Source organism: Xylocopa sonorina, chromosome 12, assembly GCF_050948175.1.
Source record: "Xylocopa sonorina isolate GNS202 chromosome 12, iyXylSono1_principal, whole genome shotgun sequence".
NCBI lineage: Eukaryota > Metazoa > Arthropoda > Insecta > Hymenoptera > Apidae > Xylocopa > Xylocopa sonorina.
In genome coordinates, this window is record NC_135204.1 from 6,783,570 (window position 1) to 6,804,429 (window position 20,860).

A 20,860-nucleotide genomic window follows, 5' to 3' on the forward strand; every position below is an offset into this window, starting at 1 on the left:
CTCGAGATCTACCGCGAGAAGGGCACGCTTTCTTGAGAATACTCTCGCGCCACTTATTTTCAGCCTGTCGTCTTCTGATCCGAGGGAATTCGTCTTCGGATTCGCGACCAAGTGAGAAGCACCTCGTTCGATCGTGCGACGAGGTTCGCGGGTGAATAAAATTTTGACGTCTTTTGTATCTGTAAAATTTTGTTTCACGATCCTTTGCAAATGTAGTGTTCGTAGAGGAGGATCGATTGTATTTCGAAATAATTTTGTTACAACCTCTGAACTGTCTGTGCACTGACTCATTTCTCGACGTACACCGAATACCTTCAGCAACTGTGTCTCTGTCGTCCAGAAGATGAAAGATATCCACGTGTATTTACCGACCTGCATCCACGATCCGGCGGCACGTTTCGAAGAGAAATATCTGAGAAATCGGGTCGTGCTTACCCTTACATTTGAACTTGTCGTCCCGCATCGAATCGATCTTCCGTTTCTGCGCCCTCTTCGGGGACTCGCACTTCGCCTGCGACGTCTCGATGGGGTGCGCGTGAAGGTACGCGTTCAGCCATCGCAGATTGCAGTCGCAGATGAACGGGTTCCTTGCCAAATGTCTGTCAGAAATTGCAAAACACCCTCGATACAATTTTACGTTCTTCCTCGTCGAATCGCGTGTGTAAACATTTTTTTAACGCTTCGTGAATGGTCCTTAAATTGTTACAACTATGGTTACATCAATATCGTCTCGCTGTTCATAAAATTTCTCATCTATTTTCATTGGCGAAAAAGCTCGAAAATACTATGAAATCGTACAATTGGTCGTCCACTGTCTTTAAAATGAAAATAAAAGTTGCGTCTATGTGATATTATTGAAATAACACGATCAATTTGTACGAAATCTAGCAATTTGCTCGCATTATCACGAGACAATTGAGGAGGCTGAAAGAGTGTCAATCAGCGAGCAACCGAGCACGAATGCACCCTGTGTGCCACGGTGGCACGCAACGGTGGAAACGCACGGTGACATGCGTTTCGCGATTCGATGCTGCGCACCGAGCCGGGTTCGTGGGAACGGCTCGAAGCGTTAAAGCCCTGGTAATTTGTATAAATTAACGGTTCAATGGTGGGATACAAACAGCGTTTGAATGCTTCGCAGATTGGCGAAAGTTCCATTGGCCAGGGATCTGATGTTGTTATCGTACAGCGACAACAGATTCAGGCTGGTCAGATCGCGGAACAGATCGGTTCGTATGCAGGATATCTCGTTCGCGTTCAGCAGCCTGAAAAGTTCGTTTTGTCTCGTCAGTTTACGCATCGGCTCTCTATCGATTGTCAATTTACCGTACGCTACTACTTGATTTACGAATCAGTTAATTGTAAATTTTCATGAAAAGAGCAGAAAATATCTGTCACGCGATTTTGCTGAATTCAATGAGCAACTTTTTATATGAACAAATGGTTTGTCGTGTCAACTCACAGTAGCTGCAGATTGGTCAAGCCTTGGAACAATCCGCTGGGAAGTTCGGTGATTTTATTTCCGTACAATACTCTGCAATCAAAACCACGATTGGAGTCAATAAGCGCATTTCAATTTCGAGGTCTTCAATCGTGAATCCGCGAAGAGCTGAGAATCATAGCCGTCGAAAAAAAGCTATACTATTTCAAGTTACCTCGAAATATACTCAGGAAGTCCATAGAACGCAAAAATCAACGAACACAAAAATAAAACAGGAAAGAGTGTTTCAGGGTTTTCCTATAAATCAAACTCTAATTGAAAAGTGATCGACTATATCTCTCAGTCTCGCGATGGTTGCGTATCTGGTACGTACAGTGACTCCAGCGATTTCAATCCGTGGAACGCGTCAGCCGCCACCTTTTTAATCTGATTGTTGCTAAGGTCGCTGTTGACGAGCCATCCAGGAGCAAAGAGAAAAGAAGAGAGAAAAGGTTAGCAAAGGTTAAACGTTGTCAGACGGAAGAGAATCGCGTGGCGTACACGCGGGAACACAAATTGGATTAATCGGGGACGTCACTCACATTCTGCGCAGTTTTCTGTACGGGGAGAAGGCCTTCGGCGGGATTTCCGTGATGCTGTTCTGCTCCAAACGTCTGCGAATGATTGACAACAGAGAGGATAAGTTAACAAACTTTCTGGCTCGCGAGCTGTTCGATTTTTCCCGCGTAAAAATTGCCTTCGACCAGAAATATGGGAAAAGCTACTCGTACGTCGTATCAATTGCCTTTTATAAGCAATTTTGCGTGACGATTGCTGCATTGATACAAAATCTTCCAATAACGGTTAATAAAATACGAACAGGAAATAAAAAAATCGTATACAATTCTGTTTATGATTTGTAATCTTTACGCGGAAGATGAGATGAAGTCACGTTTACGAACAGTTCCGTGGTGTCCTCGGGTAGATGGGTGGGTACTTTCGTCAGGGAATTCTCCCTGCAGTCGACGATACCATCGGCGCAAATGCAAGGGTGCGGGCACTGCGGTTCTGCACTGCACTCTGATCCTGTGCGCTCAACCAGCCCCGAACACTTGAACTCGTGCTCCTGCGTGCGAATAGGAACACCAACGTTCTCGGTAAAAAGATTCTTAACGTTACAAATATGTGAATGAGTTTTTCTGAGGTTAGGAAGTATTTTCGAAAGTGTATCGAACCTGTAAGTCGGTGATGTATCGATCTTTCAAATGAATGGGTGAAAAGCAGCGCGTGTGTTGGCTGAGACGCGGATTGCTTTTTAAATGGCGGGAGAGCCAGGCTAAGTGGCAGTCGCAAGAAAGTGGGTTGTCCACCAGCTTCAGCGTTCGCAAATGCGAGAAACCGCTCAGCATTTCTTTGCCAAGTGTTGTTAGTTTATTGTTGTTCAGCATTCTGTAACAATGTAACAAGAAGTTTAATTAATCCTTCTTTAATTTTCGTTATTCGATAAGGATTCGTTTACTCACAGTACTTCCAAGTCCTTCAGCTCTCGTATCGATGCCTCGTCGATACAGGTTAGCACGTTGTTGTCGAGTAACCTGATTAAAAAATTGATCAATTTTTATGTGGATGTCAGTTTTGTAATTTTATTTAATTAGTGAAACTCTGAATCGTAGCGATAGCAATTCTTTATTCGAAGCGTCTGACTCGCGCGACTTATACTACTTAACGGATCAGGTGCCGTTGATCGGTTCTACTGGCCAGAGTTTAACCTTGTTCAGAGTTCCATTTGCTCGCAGATATCGAACTAGATTGGTTTCTGTACTCACAGAAATTTTAGGGATGATATTCCCCTGAGTGTTTTTGGTCCAATCGTGGCGATCTGATTGTGGCTGAGGTCTCTGAAATATAAATGAGCATTACGGGTAAAGCGTACCATTAGTATCAAACATTGCAAGATTTTTCCTTCTCCTGTTATGGCGTTCATCAAAAGGGAAACTTGGATAATTAAATTAATTATTAATTGATTTTATAGCAAACGTAATTTTTAATTATTTACGTTATTAGTTGGCGGCGATGCAATGATGTATGTTCGATCGTGTATCGTTAAATGCAATTTTTAAAGAGAAGGAAAGCATCGAAGTTACTCGACAGCACAAAGCATGTAAGTTGAATTATTGCAGCGATCGGAACGTTGACCTCTACGAAAGTTTTCTGTCTTCGAGCCAAAGGTCGATTTCCAATGGGTACGGGCACCGGTGTGTGTTCCACTTTGTCGTAGTTGGTCTCGAGTTCGCTCTACATATGATCAATTATTTAGAAACCTGTGGTCTGTCGCTATGACCCTCTCCGTATGGGAAATTGCACGGCAGACGATCGACAACTCACGTGTGACCGCGTGCACGTGCATCAGCCACGTGGGCGACTGTGGAGCCGTGCACCTCTTATGCGAGTAACGAGTGATCGCATCCACGGCCTCACGTGACACGTTGCCTTCCACGAAGCAACGTCCAACTTTTTCATACCACCGACACGTCCTCGCTACGAGCAATGACGTACGGAAATCTTGTTTTGGACATTAAAAAAATATTGACATCGGTATTTAATAGAGATATCGCGCTACCGTTAACAAAAATGCGAGATCGCTAATAGCTTGTACCAACAAATCCGTCGATCAGGATATCGCCATTAATAAAACGACACGAGTGACAACTCCGGTGTTAATCCGAGTCATACATCGTGTCCCATCAACGTTATCATCAGCCTGCACTTAATACCCACGCGGACATCATCATCGGCATTCCTATCCCGCGTTAATCGCCAGGCAAGGTTGGGAAATTAACCGGAAACCGATTTCTTATCGTCCACCGCTTCATCATATTTATCGTCATAATTTCCCCGCCTCCCACCCCTTGGAACGACACGTCATGAATAATGCACGGCGTCGTTTTTCGAGTCCGCGCATCGCGCCGCTTAACGGTAGAGTCAATCACGATAATGGATCCCATCGCTGAACCGGAGGTTCATTTAAATAGATTGCGTTTCGCGTCGCATAAGACGATCCTCCGCCGCCAACGTGGAATCGCTCGACGTTGCACGAGTTAACCAGCGGACGTGTATCGCGATGATAGGTTAGAGGTCCCGCTGCACGGTTCACCGTTGACCATCCATTGGCTCCGGGACCACCGAGCCTGTAATTATGTCCGGCTGAGAGGCTTCACGGGGCGAGCCTTGCGGACGAGACGTCCAACGGGACACAAAAAATAGGAAAATAGCGTGCGAGAGGGTCGCGTCGTTGGGATTGGGCGCGATCGAACGGGCGCGGGTGTATTCTCGGTCGAGAAACCGGCGGATTTAGACTGCCGCTCACGCGGAGGCCAATCCTGAAAGCAATTACCGAATTTCGGCCACGTGCAGCTTGATCACGATAAGTTCCTAATTTGAGCGAGCAGTTCGGTACGGCCACGAGCGGAATGCTCTTGGCTCGCGTTAAAGGTGATCCGTAACTGTGGGATAATTGAATTTTATTATCAACTTGTTTCGTCTTTCTTTTTTTTTTGTTTCGCGAACGTTGTCCCGCTTCTTCGACGAAAGTGTCCGGTTTTAGGCGACGCAGAGATCTGTTGCGCGCAGCAAGTTCGAGTCGAATTTCAATAATTCTCGAATGCGTGGCTGGAGAACGGTGGCGTGGTAGATTAAACTCCCGCCGCGGCGCCAACCAATCCAGAAAGCAATTACTGAATTTCGACGTGGCCGTTCCTTCGCCGGAACTAACAAAAGGACCTCCTGGACCTCGCGTCTGCCGCGCTCAATCCCGGAATGTTCCTAGCTGCCGTGCTTTGTGCAACAGCGATAAGAGTCGGACGAAATGGAAGCTGATTGGCGCCACCTCGAAATGCCATATGGGAACTGTTTGTCTCTCGTCGAACAATTTACACACCACCGTGGAAAAGGTCTTGAGGACTGCGAGGCTAGTCTTCCGTTGGAAGCAACGCTTTTTGAATACCGTTTTCGCTATGCTTAGGAACACATCACTCCATCGGTTAATTAGTCGGAACGAATCTTGTGTAATTAATTGTATCGACGCGCAAAATTGCTAGTAATCTCGCAGAAGTAATGGCTGAGATAATTATGAGCGAAGTGTTATTTACTCTGCTGCGTTCATGGAATTGCGCGAAAAATAATTACGCAAATAATTAAGGAACTATAGCACTCGCACGGTTAATGATAAATTATGAATATTTGCATATAATAATTGCACATTAACCATGATAAACAGTGTTATACGTCCTGCGAAATTACTGAAAATTTGCAGTACATTGTCCCTTCCATTGCTGGTCCCATTTCCCTTCATCTTCATCGTTCGTTATATCGATATGTGGTTACACAAATTTTGTGCTCTTGTCTCTTTATAAAGTACAAGAGGCAAAATAATTTTCCAATCGTTTGTAAAAAAAATACTGTTGGCAAGGAATGTAGATTTCGAACGAAAAATTTATCAGACATCAGTATTTTATTTAAATTCCAATAAAATATCGCAGGAAAAGGTATTCGATGAAAATCATCTGTATTGTACATCTGTGTTGATTTCAAACGATATATTACACCGAATCCAGTTCACAGAATAAAATATCGTAGAAGGGAAAAACATGTAGTTAAAATCGTTAAATTTTTTGCTTTTAAACAATATTTCAAAAATTTCTCTACTAAATAAAATAGCGCGGGAAACGGTGTTCAACGAAAATTATCAGGCAGACCCAAATTCGAAGCGATATATTACGCAAAAAAAAGAGGTGTTCGTTAAAATTTGTAATATGCTTCGAGTTCGAACAATATCCTTCATGAAATTCATCTGCCGAATGAAATATCGCAGGAGGAACTGCATGTTCAGCGTTGATCGTTGCACGGTTCAATTTCGAACGATGTTTGGCGCCAAACGACGGCAAACAGCGTTGCACGCCGTCACGTTTTGGCGCGCGATCCCCGCGTGTCTCTCGCCCCGACGAAATTCCACGCGGCCGTAAATTTTCGCGGCTGAGAATCGCGAGAGACGTTCACCGAACCGTTTCGTAGCTTAAATCACCGCAACCACCGGGTTGTCAAAGCAACAGTGAACGTTTGCGTCCCGGTTATTATCCGCTTAAGTGTACAGCGAACAAATGTTATTGCGTCGTAAATACAAGCTCGCGCGTCCCTCACCCGCGCCCGTTCGAGGGGTATCGCGTTTCAAACCGGCGCGATATGCTTGCACGACGCGGTGATACTAATCAGCCGGAGTGTCCGCGCCCCTTTCCATTGTGTCAAACCATTTATTACCAGCGGAGCTTCATCCTCTTACCACCTCGAACGCCGCTTTCTACGTTCAACCGATGGGTTAATCACACGTTTCGTTCGTATCGTCGCGCCACGTCTGCGATGCTCGAGAAAACGTGCCTAAGTTCCGGTCACGGAGTCCCGGCAATCCTCCCCACCACGGTTAATTAATATTTCCCGCCCCCCTAATTGATGGCTCGCGCAGGAATCTTCGAAGCGGGACGGTTCCGCGTGATCAATCAATTTTTGAACCGTTCCGTTGATCGTTATTTTTATCGACGTGTATTAATCAACTTTTATTGCTTGAGAGAAACCAATGAAGAGATATTCAACAGTAACACATTTCATATACAACACCCACCCCCTTAAACGTATTTAATCGTCTCTGGTTACCCCAACGCGACGCATCGACTTCCTCGCGTCGGATGAGGGATTATCCAGCGTTCAAATGCCCGTGAGAATCTCGCAACATAATACGTTCCTCGGTAACCTGCCAGCTAGCCAGCCTTATCGTCAGAGACGTAGGTTACGCGTCTGAGATCAGACAGAAGGGGCCCAAGGCCCGCGGTACCTTCGAGTCCCCGTCTAGCCGCTTCGCAGCGGCCATGATAGATGGTCCGTCCTCCCTTTCGTTCCGTTGTTTCGTCTTTCGAGTTCTCCACCGCCGTCTTCTATCCGACGAAGCAGCCTCGCCAACCACTGCTTGGCTGCTGACCAGAACAGATCGATGCGCCTGCTGTATGGACACGGAAGCCACGTCCATTCCGACACGATCGTGATAACGACCTCCGGTATCTTCCCTTCTCGGTTCTCCTCTTTCGACCTAGACCAGCTGCCCCGGCTCGTGACGGGCTGATTGAGATTCAGGAGCGGGAAGCACGCGCACGGAAAAAGTGGACCTCCTTGTTAATCTCTGGATCGCATTCCTCCTGGTCCCGGTGCTCGATCTTCCTGCTGGCTGCCGGATGACTGGCTCCCCGATCGGGGCTGGTGCTTGCGATGCATGAATTCTTAGAGCGGATGGACGGAGATATTAATATGGATACGGAAGTTTTCTTGAGAATTTCCTTCTATTCCTCGTGTTTCTAACTTTTTTGATCTGGTAAATCTGCTTAAATATGATTTGTATGGTTACGTAGGTATTATTAATCATTGGAATCGTGTAACGATGGATGCTGCATAATATTTGGGTCAATTTGATGCGATGACTGATTGATAATTTTCAGTCAGATCGAAAATTATTGTAATTATTTGATCGATTTCGTAAGCTGATGGACGTTAAAACCGTATCGTGGAATGTCGAATTGTAATAAGCCAGGGGATTAATAATTACGAGGATTTATGGATTTGGTGGCACGGTTACTCTTGTTTAGTGAAGCGGAAGTCATACTCTTTCGTGACTTTGATAGGTTGAAGTGATATGATCGTTCTACGAACGTGCATCGGATTCCAATGACACATTGTACTAATGAAGATGCTCGTTAAATATCGAAAGAGCTACACAAATAGAACCGCTAATATTAAAAGATTTATCTCTTTAAAACAAAGATAAACCCCAAAACGAAATCACATATAATTCACAGGGATGTGTATCCGTGCAAACAATTGAATGCCGAATATTTCCCAAAAAGCGTCTGTCGATAGCTGCGATTATCAAATACACCCTCCATTGTCCATACAGTTGCAGACTAACGAAAAAAAGAAATCTGCCCCACTTTTCGCGAACAATGGCCGCCATTCATATAACATCGTCGAGTATAAAAAGGGTCTGGAATCGTGGTTTTCGAAAAAATGGGACGCCATCCGTCGATGGATAAAATTTTCTTCCGCTCTACACCTCCCTTTCCCGTACCATCCCTATCTCTTTTACCCCTGTTCGTTTCTCGTTTTTCAACGCAGAGGAAGCGGAAACTTGGAACGAGAGGCGAACGATCGGGCTCTCGAAAGAGGAGCAAAACGAGAGGAGGAACGGAAAGTTTAAACGCGCCGCGGAAAAGTCACACGCCTGTCCGATATCCAAAGCTGGACGTAGGGGTGTGCGGCGACGCAGGGGGTGGAAACTCGCGCGACGCGTCCCGACAAACCGAACCCGTGTACTTCCGCGTGCACCACGTACGCGTGGCTGGTATGTAGGCCATTCGTCTGAAAAGTTTATGCGATAACCTCCGCGCTGGCTGCGACACTGACGAGGGAGCGGATCGCGCGCGCGCGAGGGGGTGTTCACGTGCAACCGACACGCGTTTTAAACAAATTCGCGATGCCAAAACACGTCTGTCAACGGTCGAACGCGTCGCAGTATAAAACACGCCGGTGATACGGTCCCGTTTTTTACTGCGCTGCGGGCTTCCGTTGTTTAAGACACGCCTCGGGCAATAATTTGTTGCTCCTTTTTAATCCTGCCACTGTTTCCGTATTTTATACACGCGCGTTTCTGCTAGCTTTTACACGTGGTTCTCGAACATTTTTTCCAATTAGTTCAGTTCAAACGTTGTTCCTAAAATTTCATACAATGTATTCACGTTCTTTCGTTTCTAATGGGAACCTAATTCGCTTGAGAATGGGTCAGCTTTTTTTACACAGAAATCTCATGGATCTTGGATTTTTGTTAAAGATTCAAACATCGAAAGGTAACTTGTTGTTTCGTTAAAAATGAAAATCGTGAATTGTTTATATCTCGTTAAAGAGTTATCGAGAATTTATGAGAATTCTACTCCGGGGAAGTCTATTAATTTTATCAGCAGAATGGAATCTCAAAGTTTAACGAAGTTATACAGTAATTATTCCGTAGATATAGGTCTTTACTTTCCTCTTCAGAATTTTGTTCTCTTGTACGCTGCTTTGATGGCGCTTTGTAATATAAAAGTTCTATTTTATTGGTAGGGTATCAAGTTATTTTGGAAGTAATTTCATTTTCCCTGAAATGAACGCCACAGTATTCGTCAAATAATATTGTTTGTTAAATACGCCGTTACACAGCGGGAACGATAAACGAGGCGGAGCGCAATTTTGCTCGCTTTCATGATACTCACAGACGCTTTAAGTTCATCATGTTGCTAAAGAGGAGGTCGGGTAGGTGACGTATTTGATTATTGCTAAGACGCAGCTTCTCGACGCCGACTAAATCCTGGAAGGCACCTCTCTCGATGGTGTGGATTTGATTGTTCGGTAACCAGCTGTAAAGAAAGCAATTTTAACCATTTTCGAATAAAATTTTCACAGTCAATTTCGAACGACGAAGCTCGAAATGCAATTTTTCTTGCGTCTCATTTCCTCCTTAGTTTATCTAGTAGAATCGTCGTCTATTAACGAGATATATTTGAATAGAGACTTGAGATGATCCGCGTGAAAGATTTCAATTACTACAGTAACTATTGTTCGAATTCCATTCTCCTCTTTGCGCTCGGAAGTGGAAACGAAACTTCGCGCCCTTTCGCTGCAAAGAGCCGCCCTGGCTGAAAACAGTCCGCGAAAGAATACAATCTCCCTGCGCAGGTCGAGTTCCACGCGGAATTCTTGCAACTTCGCCACCCCCTGAACAATACGCGGGGTCCGCGACAAATTTCCCGGGAATTTCGCGGAAACTTTTCATCCCCTCACGGCTCCATTCAATTCTATTTACAGCACACGAGTGAAACTATCTTTTCCGCCCTTCCTCTAGACGGCTCGCGACGCACTCCACATTTAACAAAACGTATACTCACAGAACGTGAAGCGTAGCCATGTCCTCAAAGTCCGTCTTGAATATCACCGTGATATTGTTCCCCTGCAGGTCCCTGGAACAAAGAGCAAAACAAATTAATCTCTCTGCAGTGGTACAGTGGAGCGAGTCAATAATTCGACTAACGCGTCCAGTTGGTGGCAAAAATGTAATTTCACCCTCCTCGAGTAGAAGTCTCTCTCTCTCCCTCTGAGTATATCGCGGGGTGCTTATCATTATTATTACTATTCCGTTTTTTGAGTATAAAGGGACAACCCTCTTGTCGTGGCGCTTAACCAATTCCATTTCAGCTCTCCAGCACTCCCACAGCCTTTCCTGTACACTTTGCGTCCTCAGCCAGGTAGCCAACCCCTCGTCCCTCTTTCCCTCTTTTCAACCCCCCTCTAGTCGCATTTATTTGCCGCGAATAAGTATTTCTGTTTCCCCGGCCCGTGCAAATATTTGTCTCGACATCGAGGGGGTGCGTCGACACAAAGAGCAACCTTCGGAGAAATTTTATCGCGAGCCCTTTTTTGCCGACGGTTTCGGAACGGTTGCCGCCGTTTACGCGACCGCTCAAAGCGAACCTGGAACGAGAGGACACCACCCCCGTGTCGGCGGTGGAAATGGGACCATCGGACCGTAAATCCGGATTTCGTTGGACGCTTTTGTCGCGGTGTTTTCGTTTGCTCCGCTGGATACCTGGCATGGCGGATGTAGCATGTAATTTTTTTACGCGCACCCGTTAATGAAACGTTGACACCATCTTAGTTGCGGTAGTTCGACACTTTTCTTAAGGCAACTAAGAGATTTGGAATTCTTGATTCTGGAAATTAAGTTTCGATGCACGTAGGTTAAGAAATCGTTTGAAAAACTGGTTATCTTAAGCAAAATGGAATCCACTGATTCTCCTACCAATTTGATTTTTTTTGAAAATTCCTACGAACGCTTGGAACTGATGGCGATTGAAAACTTTTGGTCGATAGTGTACGTCCCAGTCGCCAGAATCGAGAAATCGATACAACTAAAGGGTTGAAGCCTACGCGTACGCCGGTCGAGCGAATATCATTGTTCCGATGCAGCGGCGGGCAACTGGAAAGCGTGAATTTGCTCGTCCCACGGATAGAGGAGGAAGGCCCGCGAGAGAGGGGTAGTAGCCGTCAAACACAGCCGTCTGCGAGCCCCGTCCAGCCGAGTTATTAAGGCCTTATTAAATTGCTTCCTTTTCCACGGGAAGCTTTTTTCCCTGACAAAAACCGGCCAGACGTAGGCACGAGTAACGAGCCAAGCCTACTCGCCGACCTCCCGTCGCCCAACGGATTCCTTCGTTGCGCCTTCGACCATTTTTTCCCTCCATTTTTTTCATCTCCCCGATTTCCCCGTCGACGACAACGACGCGAGGCGGAAACGCGAATTATTTCCTCGTTTTCGTTCGCCAGACGCGCGCCACCGTCCCAACACGAGACGCTGTGTGCATTTTTTACCGGCCCTTTTAAGCCTTGCGTGAGATTTTAATTTCACCGTCGCGGCCAAGGCCCTTTTTTTAGGCTCGCGCTGGTTTTTCTACCTGCTAGATATTGTCCTCGCGCCACCCACCAAGGAATAATCGTACTGTCTGGTGAAACGTGCTAGGGAAACTATTGGACGCACTTTTGGCACGATTTTCACAGTCCTCGTCGTCTGTCATATATACGGGTTTCTTTTAGTAGCTTTATGAAACGCGACGGGATACTCCTCGTTAGTCACAGCAAAAGATACAACTCTAAATTCGCAGAATTGGAGCGGGGAAGGTTATAAAAATGACAATAATACCGACAAACGAAAGAGTACCACGCGATATGACAAATTGAAACCGAATGAATACCCAGAACGACCAGTAAAAACACTATCGGGGTAAACGCGAGAGAGGATAACGAATATTAAAAAGAAGAAGCAAAATGAGAGGGAGAACGGGAAAGAAAACCGGTAATATCAATAAACCAACAAACAGGGGACGGGTCGAGTCGAGACAAAGCGCATTTTAAGCGGGGTTATCCTTTAAATTGGTAGATGAAATCACGGATAGCAACGCTGGGTATTCGTAATCGTGGTATCTCGTTGGCAATGGCTGGGAACAGTTTAGCGAGAGAGTAGCGAAAAGAGGAGGGGAAAAAAAAGGGGAGAAAAAAAATGTGGGAAAAAGCAGACGCGTGTAGGAGACAGAGAGTATTTAAAATGCAACCCCGGAGCATCTCGTCGATGGAGAGGAATGGCGCGCGCGCGCGTGTGCGTTCGCGCACAGATAGGAGATCCTCTTGATAATCGTTAAATGAAAAAAACGTGTTGACGGCTGGTAAACATTGGCGCGAAAAAATCTGTCGAAGCGGCGCTGGGTACGCGACATCGATCAACACTTGTTTCCCGCGTCTACTGCCGCTGCGTGTGACTTTTCACTCGTGAAGAGAGACGGGAAGCGAAGGGGATGGGAGTTTGCCGGTGAAAATCGGCCCTGAAAAGGGCAACGCAAACTTTCCGCGCTCCTCGTTTCCGCCGCTTTTCAATTTCGACCGGCGAAAGAGAGCGCCACTCGAAACTAAAATTTCGCCCGTGAAACACGCCCCTTATTTTCTCGCGATACAAATTTTCGACGGATGTTTTAATCTTGTTCGCGGTCCAGCGAGTGGAGAATTACCTTGCGCGAAGGTGGGAAATTGCTGGCCAATTCTGTGACTTAAGTCTCGCGAGACAAATAGATTTTCGTTGGGAAGAAAGTGAATAATTCGAAAGCATTGAAATATTGCCAAAAAGTGATTACATATTGAGACACTTTGGCAGCTGTTCCTCGTTGAAGTTAATTTTGGAAGGAATGTGTGCATCTCCTTTGAAGTTTAATCCACTTATTACGTTCCAGTTTAAGCAGTAGTTAATTGAATACATAAGACGGCAATTAGCGACTTTAATGGTTCCGGTTGAAATAAAAGGGGATGGTTAACAAGTGGTAGAAAAGTTTTATAGAACTTCTTCACAAAAGCTTTCAATATTTCAAGAAATATTTTCATTGTCACTTTCCTTGGGATTTATTACATCTGCATTCTATGTCCGTCTTAGAAAACTGGTAGTAGTGACTCAAAACGCAAAGAGTATACATTGAATTATATCAATTTACTGTCATAAAACTACCCTCGAAATGATCAAATTTCCATAATTAAAGTACATTGTGGCTTGATGGATACTCGTTATTGAAAGAAACGATACAACTAACGACGGTACATCCAATATCCTCTCGTTCGATGGTTATTTGTTGCCTTCGGGACAACGCATTACCTTAAAACGAAACGATCGCGTTCCGTGAGGCAGAAGCTTCGACGAACTTCGTTTACAGATCGCGTGGAACGATCGATCGCGTTATCGAATCGGAAGCAGCCGAGCCTGGCCGCATAATCCACTTTATACTCTATTCGATTAACTCTGAACGAGGTAAAACGAGCGTAGTCGCCAGCAACGACTAACGAAGCCAATACGAAGAACAGGATGGCGCCGCGTTATCATCCCCCGCACTTTGTCGACCTCGACGTCGATCGAAAGACAACGAAGGAGAACGACGATCCGTCGCGCCATCCACCTCGAAACGTCGACGTGGCTTTCGATCGAGGATCTCTCTTCGCAGTGACACTAATCGTAAATCATCCCCTGCGCATGGAATACGGAAGTTCTGGCTTCATAAGGGTTGCTTTCAGTCAAGTGTTTATTATTGAATCTTATTCCTGTGTGGTGGGGATCGGAATACACCCACAGTATCCTCTGCTTGTCGTAAGAGGCGACTAATAGGGGGAGGAAAGGGTTAACGATGATATAGAGAAGAATAACACTATTTAAACTCATTTTGCTTGTCTTGAAGATCGTATACACGAGCAAGCTTATAGGATGTTAGTTGAAATCTATTCGATTGCTTAATAGATCTCTAATAGGCGTGTTTCGCATGTTTCTTTTTAATGCATCGTGTAAAGTTTTTTAATTCCGTTGTGGGACTTGTAATACAGACGAGTTAAAGCTTTGCATACTTTAGCAAGTCTATTCTCCCTCTTCTCTACTTCCCTCTTTCGTCCACAGCGTTACTCTGCATCTTTTTCTTTTCTCCATCCACCATCCGCATTTTTTTCTTTACGTCCTTTAATGTCATTGAAAGTTCCCGTTAATTTTCTCACTGGATTTTTAATAACGCTACGTACACGCTTTGTGCAAGAATGAAACAAGTTTTACGAGACGCTGCAAGTCCGTGGAATTACCATCTGTCCATGAATTTTTCACCCGACGTTTAATATCCCCTTAGCTACGCTTGTTACGCCATTGACATCCTCCTACCGTTCCAAACAAAGTTATACGGCGAGCTGAAGAATGTTTGAAAAAGTACCTCGTCAAAGGATATCCATTAACGAGGAGTCATTAATTATACCCAACGTTAGTAGCCTCGTAATACCTCACATTTGTAAGCCAAAGAATATCTAATTTTTTGTTCGTTTGTAACATGAACTTATTCCATAAAGTTTCTTTAGAAAGGGCGAAGCTCAGTTTCAACGGAAAATTAATTCTGGGACACGTTTCGCGTTTAAAGTCTGTCTCTTGTGAGATTAAAAAAATATTTTCTTGACCGTTCGTGGCAGTATTGCCTCATCGAGTTCGCGAAGCGCGCCACGCCACAAGTGGATCGCGCATTAAAAAGGCAAGAGTCATCCCGTAGTCTTCGCTTGGCTCCTTCCTCGACCGATTGACTGTAATCAAATCATCTCGTGGTATCGATTATCGATGGCGCACCTCCCGTTCCAGCCACCGTGTCGAAGATCCTCAACAACGCCCTCCCAGAGCCTACAGCGGTACTCCAACCGCCACTCGACTTCCATGGACGAAAGGTTGCAACGATGCGTCGTTTATGTCGCAATAACAACCGAGCCACTCTGCTTCCTCGCAAGCACAGAAATACCTCAATAGCTCGAACCCAAGAATGTTCTCCTCGAAACAGATACCGTCCAATAATTTCGTCTGAGGCGAACGACCAGTTGAACGAAACGGGCCAATTCGTTGATGGTATTCTTCACGACGGAGTACAGGCTGTTTCACAAGCGAAATTCAGAGCAAATAAGATTAGACGAGAAATACCAAATGATTTTGTTGCATAAATATATGTTTCACTCTTGAGTTATCTTACTGAGATCGAAATTTGGGGATGATTTTCGAGAGGAATATTATTTTCACCGATCCACGTCAGTTTTCTGCTTCTCTAATCTCTAATTTTGAAGCGTACTGTATAATTTCACGAGTTGGACCACCAGCAACTCGCAGAAAAGACGGTCGTTCGGTACCCTCGACAGATTTGTGCTTCCCGGAACGCTAACGCTGCTCCCGGTGGTCTCCATCCGCTGCGTTCAATTAAAATCTCTAGCACCTCAGGTCAACGTCGATCGTTCGCGTTATCGCAGCCATGGGTTGCTTCAGTTACTAAATTGGATCGATGATTGGCCTCGTACGGCCACCGATGATTCCCTCCCAATATAGACAGATAGAGAGATCTATCATGTTATCGCGGTGCAATTAATTTCCGGGCTGAGCAGTTCGATTTGCTCCAAGTTAACGAAGAAATCGAGTGTGAGACGCTAATGGAAACGGGTCGAGAGGCTGGCCAATCGCGCGGAATTCCATGGAGAACGATTCAACGAAATTGAAAGAACCACGAACAGTCCACGTGTCTTAAGCACTTTAAATTTCATAACCATCGTGAAGCTCCTAATGTTTTTTATATATTTCACAAATTAGCGTCATTTGAAAATTGCCACTATTCCTTACTCGATTTATAACCCAGAGCACACGACACACCCTTCTCGGTCACGTATCCGCTCGCTTGCGCTGCAGAAAGAGGGAGGCAGCGCGAGCACGAGGAAGTCGACGACGAAACCCCCTCTCGAAAAAAAAGAAGGAAGAAAAGGTGGACGAAATAACGGGGGTAAATTGCCCTCGCTGCTAGTCGCTTATCGGCCGCGAGACTGCGATTGGGCCTGGTGTACCTTCCCGTTGATTCGATTCGCCCTGCCAGAATGACGCCCGACCGGAAATCCAATCGTGTCCGGGGATGGGCGCATTTTCATCGTCGACGCGCCCACTTTTGACAGGCGGCTCACGTGCCGCTACCGGCTAACGAGATTACTTTTCGCGTCGTCGGGACATCCGCTTAAATACGTTTCCACGGGTCTCCACGGCCGGAACCGGGGCCCCTGCTAAATCTGCCAGGACAGTCTTCCAAGGAGGAAGCGGAAGGGGCGAGCGAGCTGGGCGTCAGCAGGCGTAGCGAGAGCTCGAACCAGGGGTGGCGATGCTCGAATACTTGTCCATGAACAAGGTGTTGGTACGCGTCTATATTTGCGCGTTGTCGTGGCTTAGGAATGGACCGTTGGCAGATGTAATCAAAGTTTGCAGACAGCCACTCCTGAGACTCCTCCGGCGACGATGAGCCGGACCGGATGCGACCGTTTTTCGACCGTGTCGATACGCGGACGTGTATACGCGAGGGTTGTGTTTCGCGAGGGAATATTGGATTTTCTGGTCCCGGGCGCGCATCAGGGATGGTCTGTTCGGCGCCGCGTGCTGCTGTTCGAGTTGCGGCTTCGTCGTGTGGGCTGGTTTCATGAAGCGTGAATAGGACGAATCGGGTGACGGGATGCATGTTCGCGGGACTTTGTCTTGTTTAAATTAACTTTCGACGCGGGCGCCAGTAGTCTATCGAATCGTGATGTCGGTGTTGTTCAGGGTATTCGTGGGGTTTTAAGGACAAAACAACGACTCCACAAATTATTTGTACAATTATCTTCTTTATCAATGCACAATCAGGATTGACAAAATTTCGTTTCGTTCGAAAACTACAAATTGTAAAAATACAAGCACCATCAAGCTTGAAGTAGAAACCACGGAATTTTGTACAACAGTGTACACTCAACCCTTTAAAGCGCGAAAGCTCGAGAAGGGTGGTCCATCGAGAGGAAGCGGGCGAATGGAAAGTCGACGAAAGTTTCCTCCGTGGCTCGCAGACTTTAGGGAGTCGTCGGCCCCTTCCGTTCGCCACGTAGCGCAGCTACGTCTACGCAGGTACGCGCGTCGAAATGCAAATGGAATCTCTTGATTGAGTTTAGCGCCACGGCAAGAGGGTTGCACAGGCGTCGGGCGGAAAAGAAAACGCGCTGGGCTCTCGATTTGACGTATCGACGGGCTTCCGCTTCGCTTGCTACTCACGAATAATCGTGACAGGGCGGCGCGGGAAGAATGCGAGGCGCGCCCGTCCATTTCCACGATCCCGTATATAGACACGTCCCGCATTCTGTCGCAAATGGAGACAAATTTGTACGCGAGTCGCGAACCACTGGGAAAGCAGGGTACTTTTGATAAATTGAATCGGTGCATTGTTTTGTTTTTTTTCTCTTCCTTTTTTTTGCTACCCTCGACGACATTTTTCACGCACGAACTACCCGTTCCGCACCCACTTCCGTCACCATCCCTCTACTGTTCGCACACTGTGGTTGTTATTGAGTATTTTTTTTTTTTTTTGCGGCAAGTCAAATATTTGTATTTGTAGTTCCGAATTGAGCGCTTTGGGTGTCCCAGAAATCGATCGATATGCTATCTATGTTTGTCTGTGCTTTATCTTGAACGCGTTACAAGGTGACTATAGTATTCGAGAGAGCGTTTTGTAATATTTTTGGATAACCAGGCAGAGTGAATATACGGATAGATTATCCAGCGCGCTCGAGCTATAAACTACAACACGCCGCGCGGTCGAAACAAATGGAATTTAATCAGAAAGATTAATTTCCCGGTCTACGATAACTATCACAATGCTGCGAACTCCCTGACCGGCCGTTCCATCGCGGCGTATCACAAGCTACCGGATGATTAATTGCCACTCGGACGATTGCGAGGCTGGTTGGTTAGCGATCCAAATATTTGCTTGATAGATCGGCCGTAGAGCTAAACAGCTGCACAATCAGCCGGCGTGCCTTGAGATCGAAGCAATTCGCGTGCCGGTTGTTTAGAGACCGAAGCGGTTAAGTGATCACTCGGTATAGTTCGTTGCGCGTTATAATCCCTCGCTCGAAGGGACGCAAACGGCCGTCTGTGGCGGGTCACGATTCGGGATTTGAATAATTACGCGATCGATTTCTTCCCGATCGAAATAATCGCGTTTATCGCTCGCTGGGAGATCTACGGGGCGGATATCGCGAACGGGGATTTGAATAGTCGCGGGACCAGTTGCCGCGGTGAGATTAAGCGCGCGAGCGTACGCTCGATCGCAGATCCGACCGGTCGATCAACGATCCCAACAACTGGCTAGGTTCGTTAGAGATCCGTGTAATTATCCAATCGATCGCGGTGCGTTTTCTGTGGCGCGGCGATAAATTTCTATCGTAGATTAAATTGGCGATCGCGTGTTGGTCGAGTGTAACGAAGGAGCGTTCGTAATTGAAATTGTGAGATGACTGGCCATTTTTTCTGATCGAGGGTACCGTGGATGTACCAACGAAACAGGTTAAGTCGATGTGTTGATCTTGGTTCAAGTAAATTATAGGGAATAATTCGTTTAGAATTGACAAGGTGGGCTTAGCTAATTAACGAGTGTATTTTAATTATTATACCGCATAGTACACGGTTTATCTGTCCTCCATATTGAAACACATGAACGATTATCCTGATGTATTATACAGTAACCCCATAGTCATTCTTCCCACCGTAGTAACTCTATAATACACTTTGAGAGGCTAGTAACCTAACTTCATCGGTCAACTACACAGTTCCGGTTCCCCTCGCGACTTACCACAATGAACTGACCAATTAAAAAAAAAAAACACTGCCACAGTACTCGACTCCTAGATGTTACTGGCACTAAAAACACGTGTATCCTGGACTTTACGATTGCGTTACGGAAAGCGAACCTATAAAAGGTCCATAACCAATCAGACCCGCATTCCTTCTTCCACCCAACTTTCCCTTCCCCCAGCACAGTCCGTAACGCTCACAATGTACAGGAAGAAACACCGTCGCGACGCGAAGCCACGAAAATCCCGTCGAGCCTATCGAGTTTCACCCGGTAGGCACGGCTCAAAATTGATCCTGCCTCCATGTCGTATCGTAACGTTCCGATTTTATTGCGCGGCCGACCCGGCACGGATCGTTTGCAGTACCTTTCACCTGTCAGCCGCGGGACGGTGATACGCGACGAGGATGCCAGTATCGTCGTCGAGTAACGCGCGAAACACCCGCTGAATTTAACCGAGCTGGCGCGCCTCCAGACGCTACGCGCGGTGGGGCAACCCTCTCGCGATCGTAACCGTCCGGCTTGTTCCTCATCCGCCGTCAACCCACTAAAATCAAATATTAACGATCCGCCGCGCGCTCGACGGAATCGCGGAGAGCGGTGTTTTACGATGTAACACGATGGGGTTGGGGGTCACCAGCGGTGATGTATTACGCTCGCGTCGCGAAAATAGCTCGCGACGATTGGGAGACGACGGATGCGCGACATCTCGTCCAGGGATGCGCTCCAGAGATGGGTTCTGCGTGGAGGATCGCAGATGAGAAAGCGAGGTTCGAGGGTTGCACTGTGGGATCGTAGAGTGGAGGATTCGTTCTCATCTACATTTCGTACGAAGTGGTCGATTATGAGGCAGAGGCTGTTTCTATCATTTTTTCAAAGTTTGTCATTCGATGAAGCAAGTGTAGGCTGTTTGCTATGTTTGAATCCACCCCAGGATACCGGAAACGCGGGAAGAAAAATGGTCCAACAACGAGGGTTTGCTTCTGTCAGACAGAACAGAGGACGTGTTATCGTTTTGCTTAATTAAATGAAACGTCCACCGCGATCGCATCGTTCCTGCGGACAGCGAAGTCCGCGAGATCGTTTGTCCCCGTCGTACGTCTTTTACGAGGCTGGTACCGCGGGTTGTCGCGTCGCGAGCTTGTTCGTTTGTAATGCGGCCTCTGTTTGAATCGAGTATTAATTTAGTGGGCCTGTACGGTGTCGCGTTGACGCAGTGGAAATTAGTTGGCCGCTGGCTTGGAGAAATTGTCGACCGAGTTTCAGAATTATCCTGGCTTTGTATCACGATCGTTCTATCGTTTCTTCTTACGCTGCACTGCGTATCCATCATTTTCAAATATATATGTACAGAAAAGAAGCGAGTTTCACGAATATTTGAATAAACGTCCACTTTTTTCAAGCGGATATAACGCTTCATTAAAATTACCATATTTTCGCTATTCTCTTTTTCTATATATCCACACGATTTTTATAATAATTTTTTTCACGCGATACCGTGCCAGTTTCATTACCATTTAAATTGCGGTGATAAAGAAAAAAGAACCGGCGATGCAACGACGACACAAGTTTGGTACGAGGTTGCTGCGATTCCGGAAACCAG

At 46.2% G+C, this 20,860-nt stretch overlaps 1 protein-coding gene across 2 annotated transcripts in view; it reads right to left on the reverse strand.

Annotated features, from left to right (window-relative positions):
• Positions 1-20,860, reverse strand: part of Sli (slit guidance ligand) — a 420,423-nt gene that overhangs the window by 13,163 nt on the left and 386,400 nt on the right. Inside the window, exons 2-12 of one of the 2 annotated variants that reach the window (XM_076905895.1) lie at positions 10,432-10,503; positions 9,760-9,903; positions 3,247-3,318; positions 2,944-3,015; positions 2,656-2,869; positions 2,383-2,546; positions 2,023-2,094; positions 1,815-1,886; positions 1,463-1,534; positions 1,122-1,265; positions 442-599 (exon numbers count right to left, since the gene is read on the reverse strand). In XM_076905895.1, the coding sequence (XP_076762010.1) occupies positions 442-599; positions 1,122-1,265; positions 1,463-1,534; positions 1,815-1,886; positions 2,023-2,094; positions 2,383-2,546; positions 2,656-2,869; positions 2,944-3,015; positions 3,247-3,318; positions 9,760-9,903; positions 10,432-10,503 (1,256 nt within the window). Of the gene's footprint in view, positions 1-435; positions 600-1,121; positions 1,266-1,462; positions 1,535-1,814; positions 1,887-2,022; positions 2,095-2,382; positions 2,547-2,655; positions 2,870-2,943; positions 3,016-3,246; positions 3,319-9,759; positions 9,904-10,431; positions 10,504-20,860 lie in introns of both variants that reach the window. The other variant, XM_076905894.1, reaches the window with a different exon arrangement.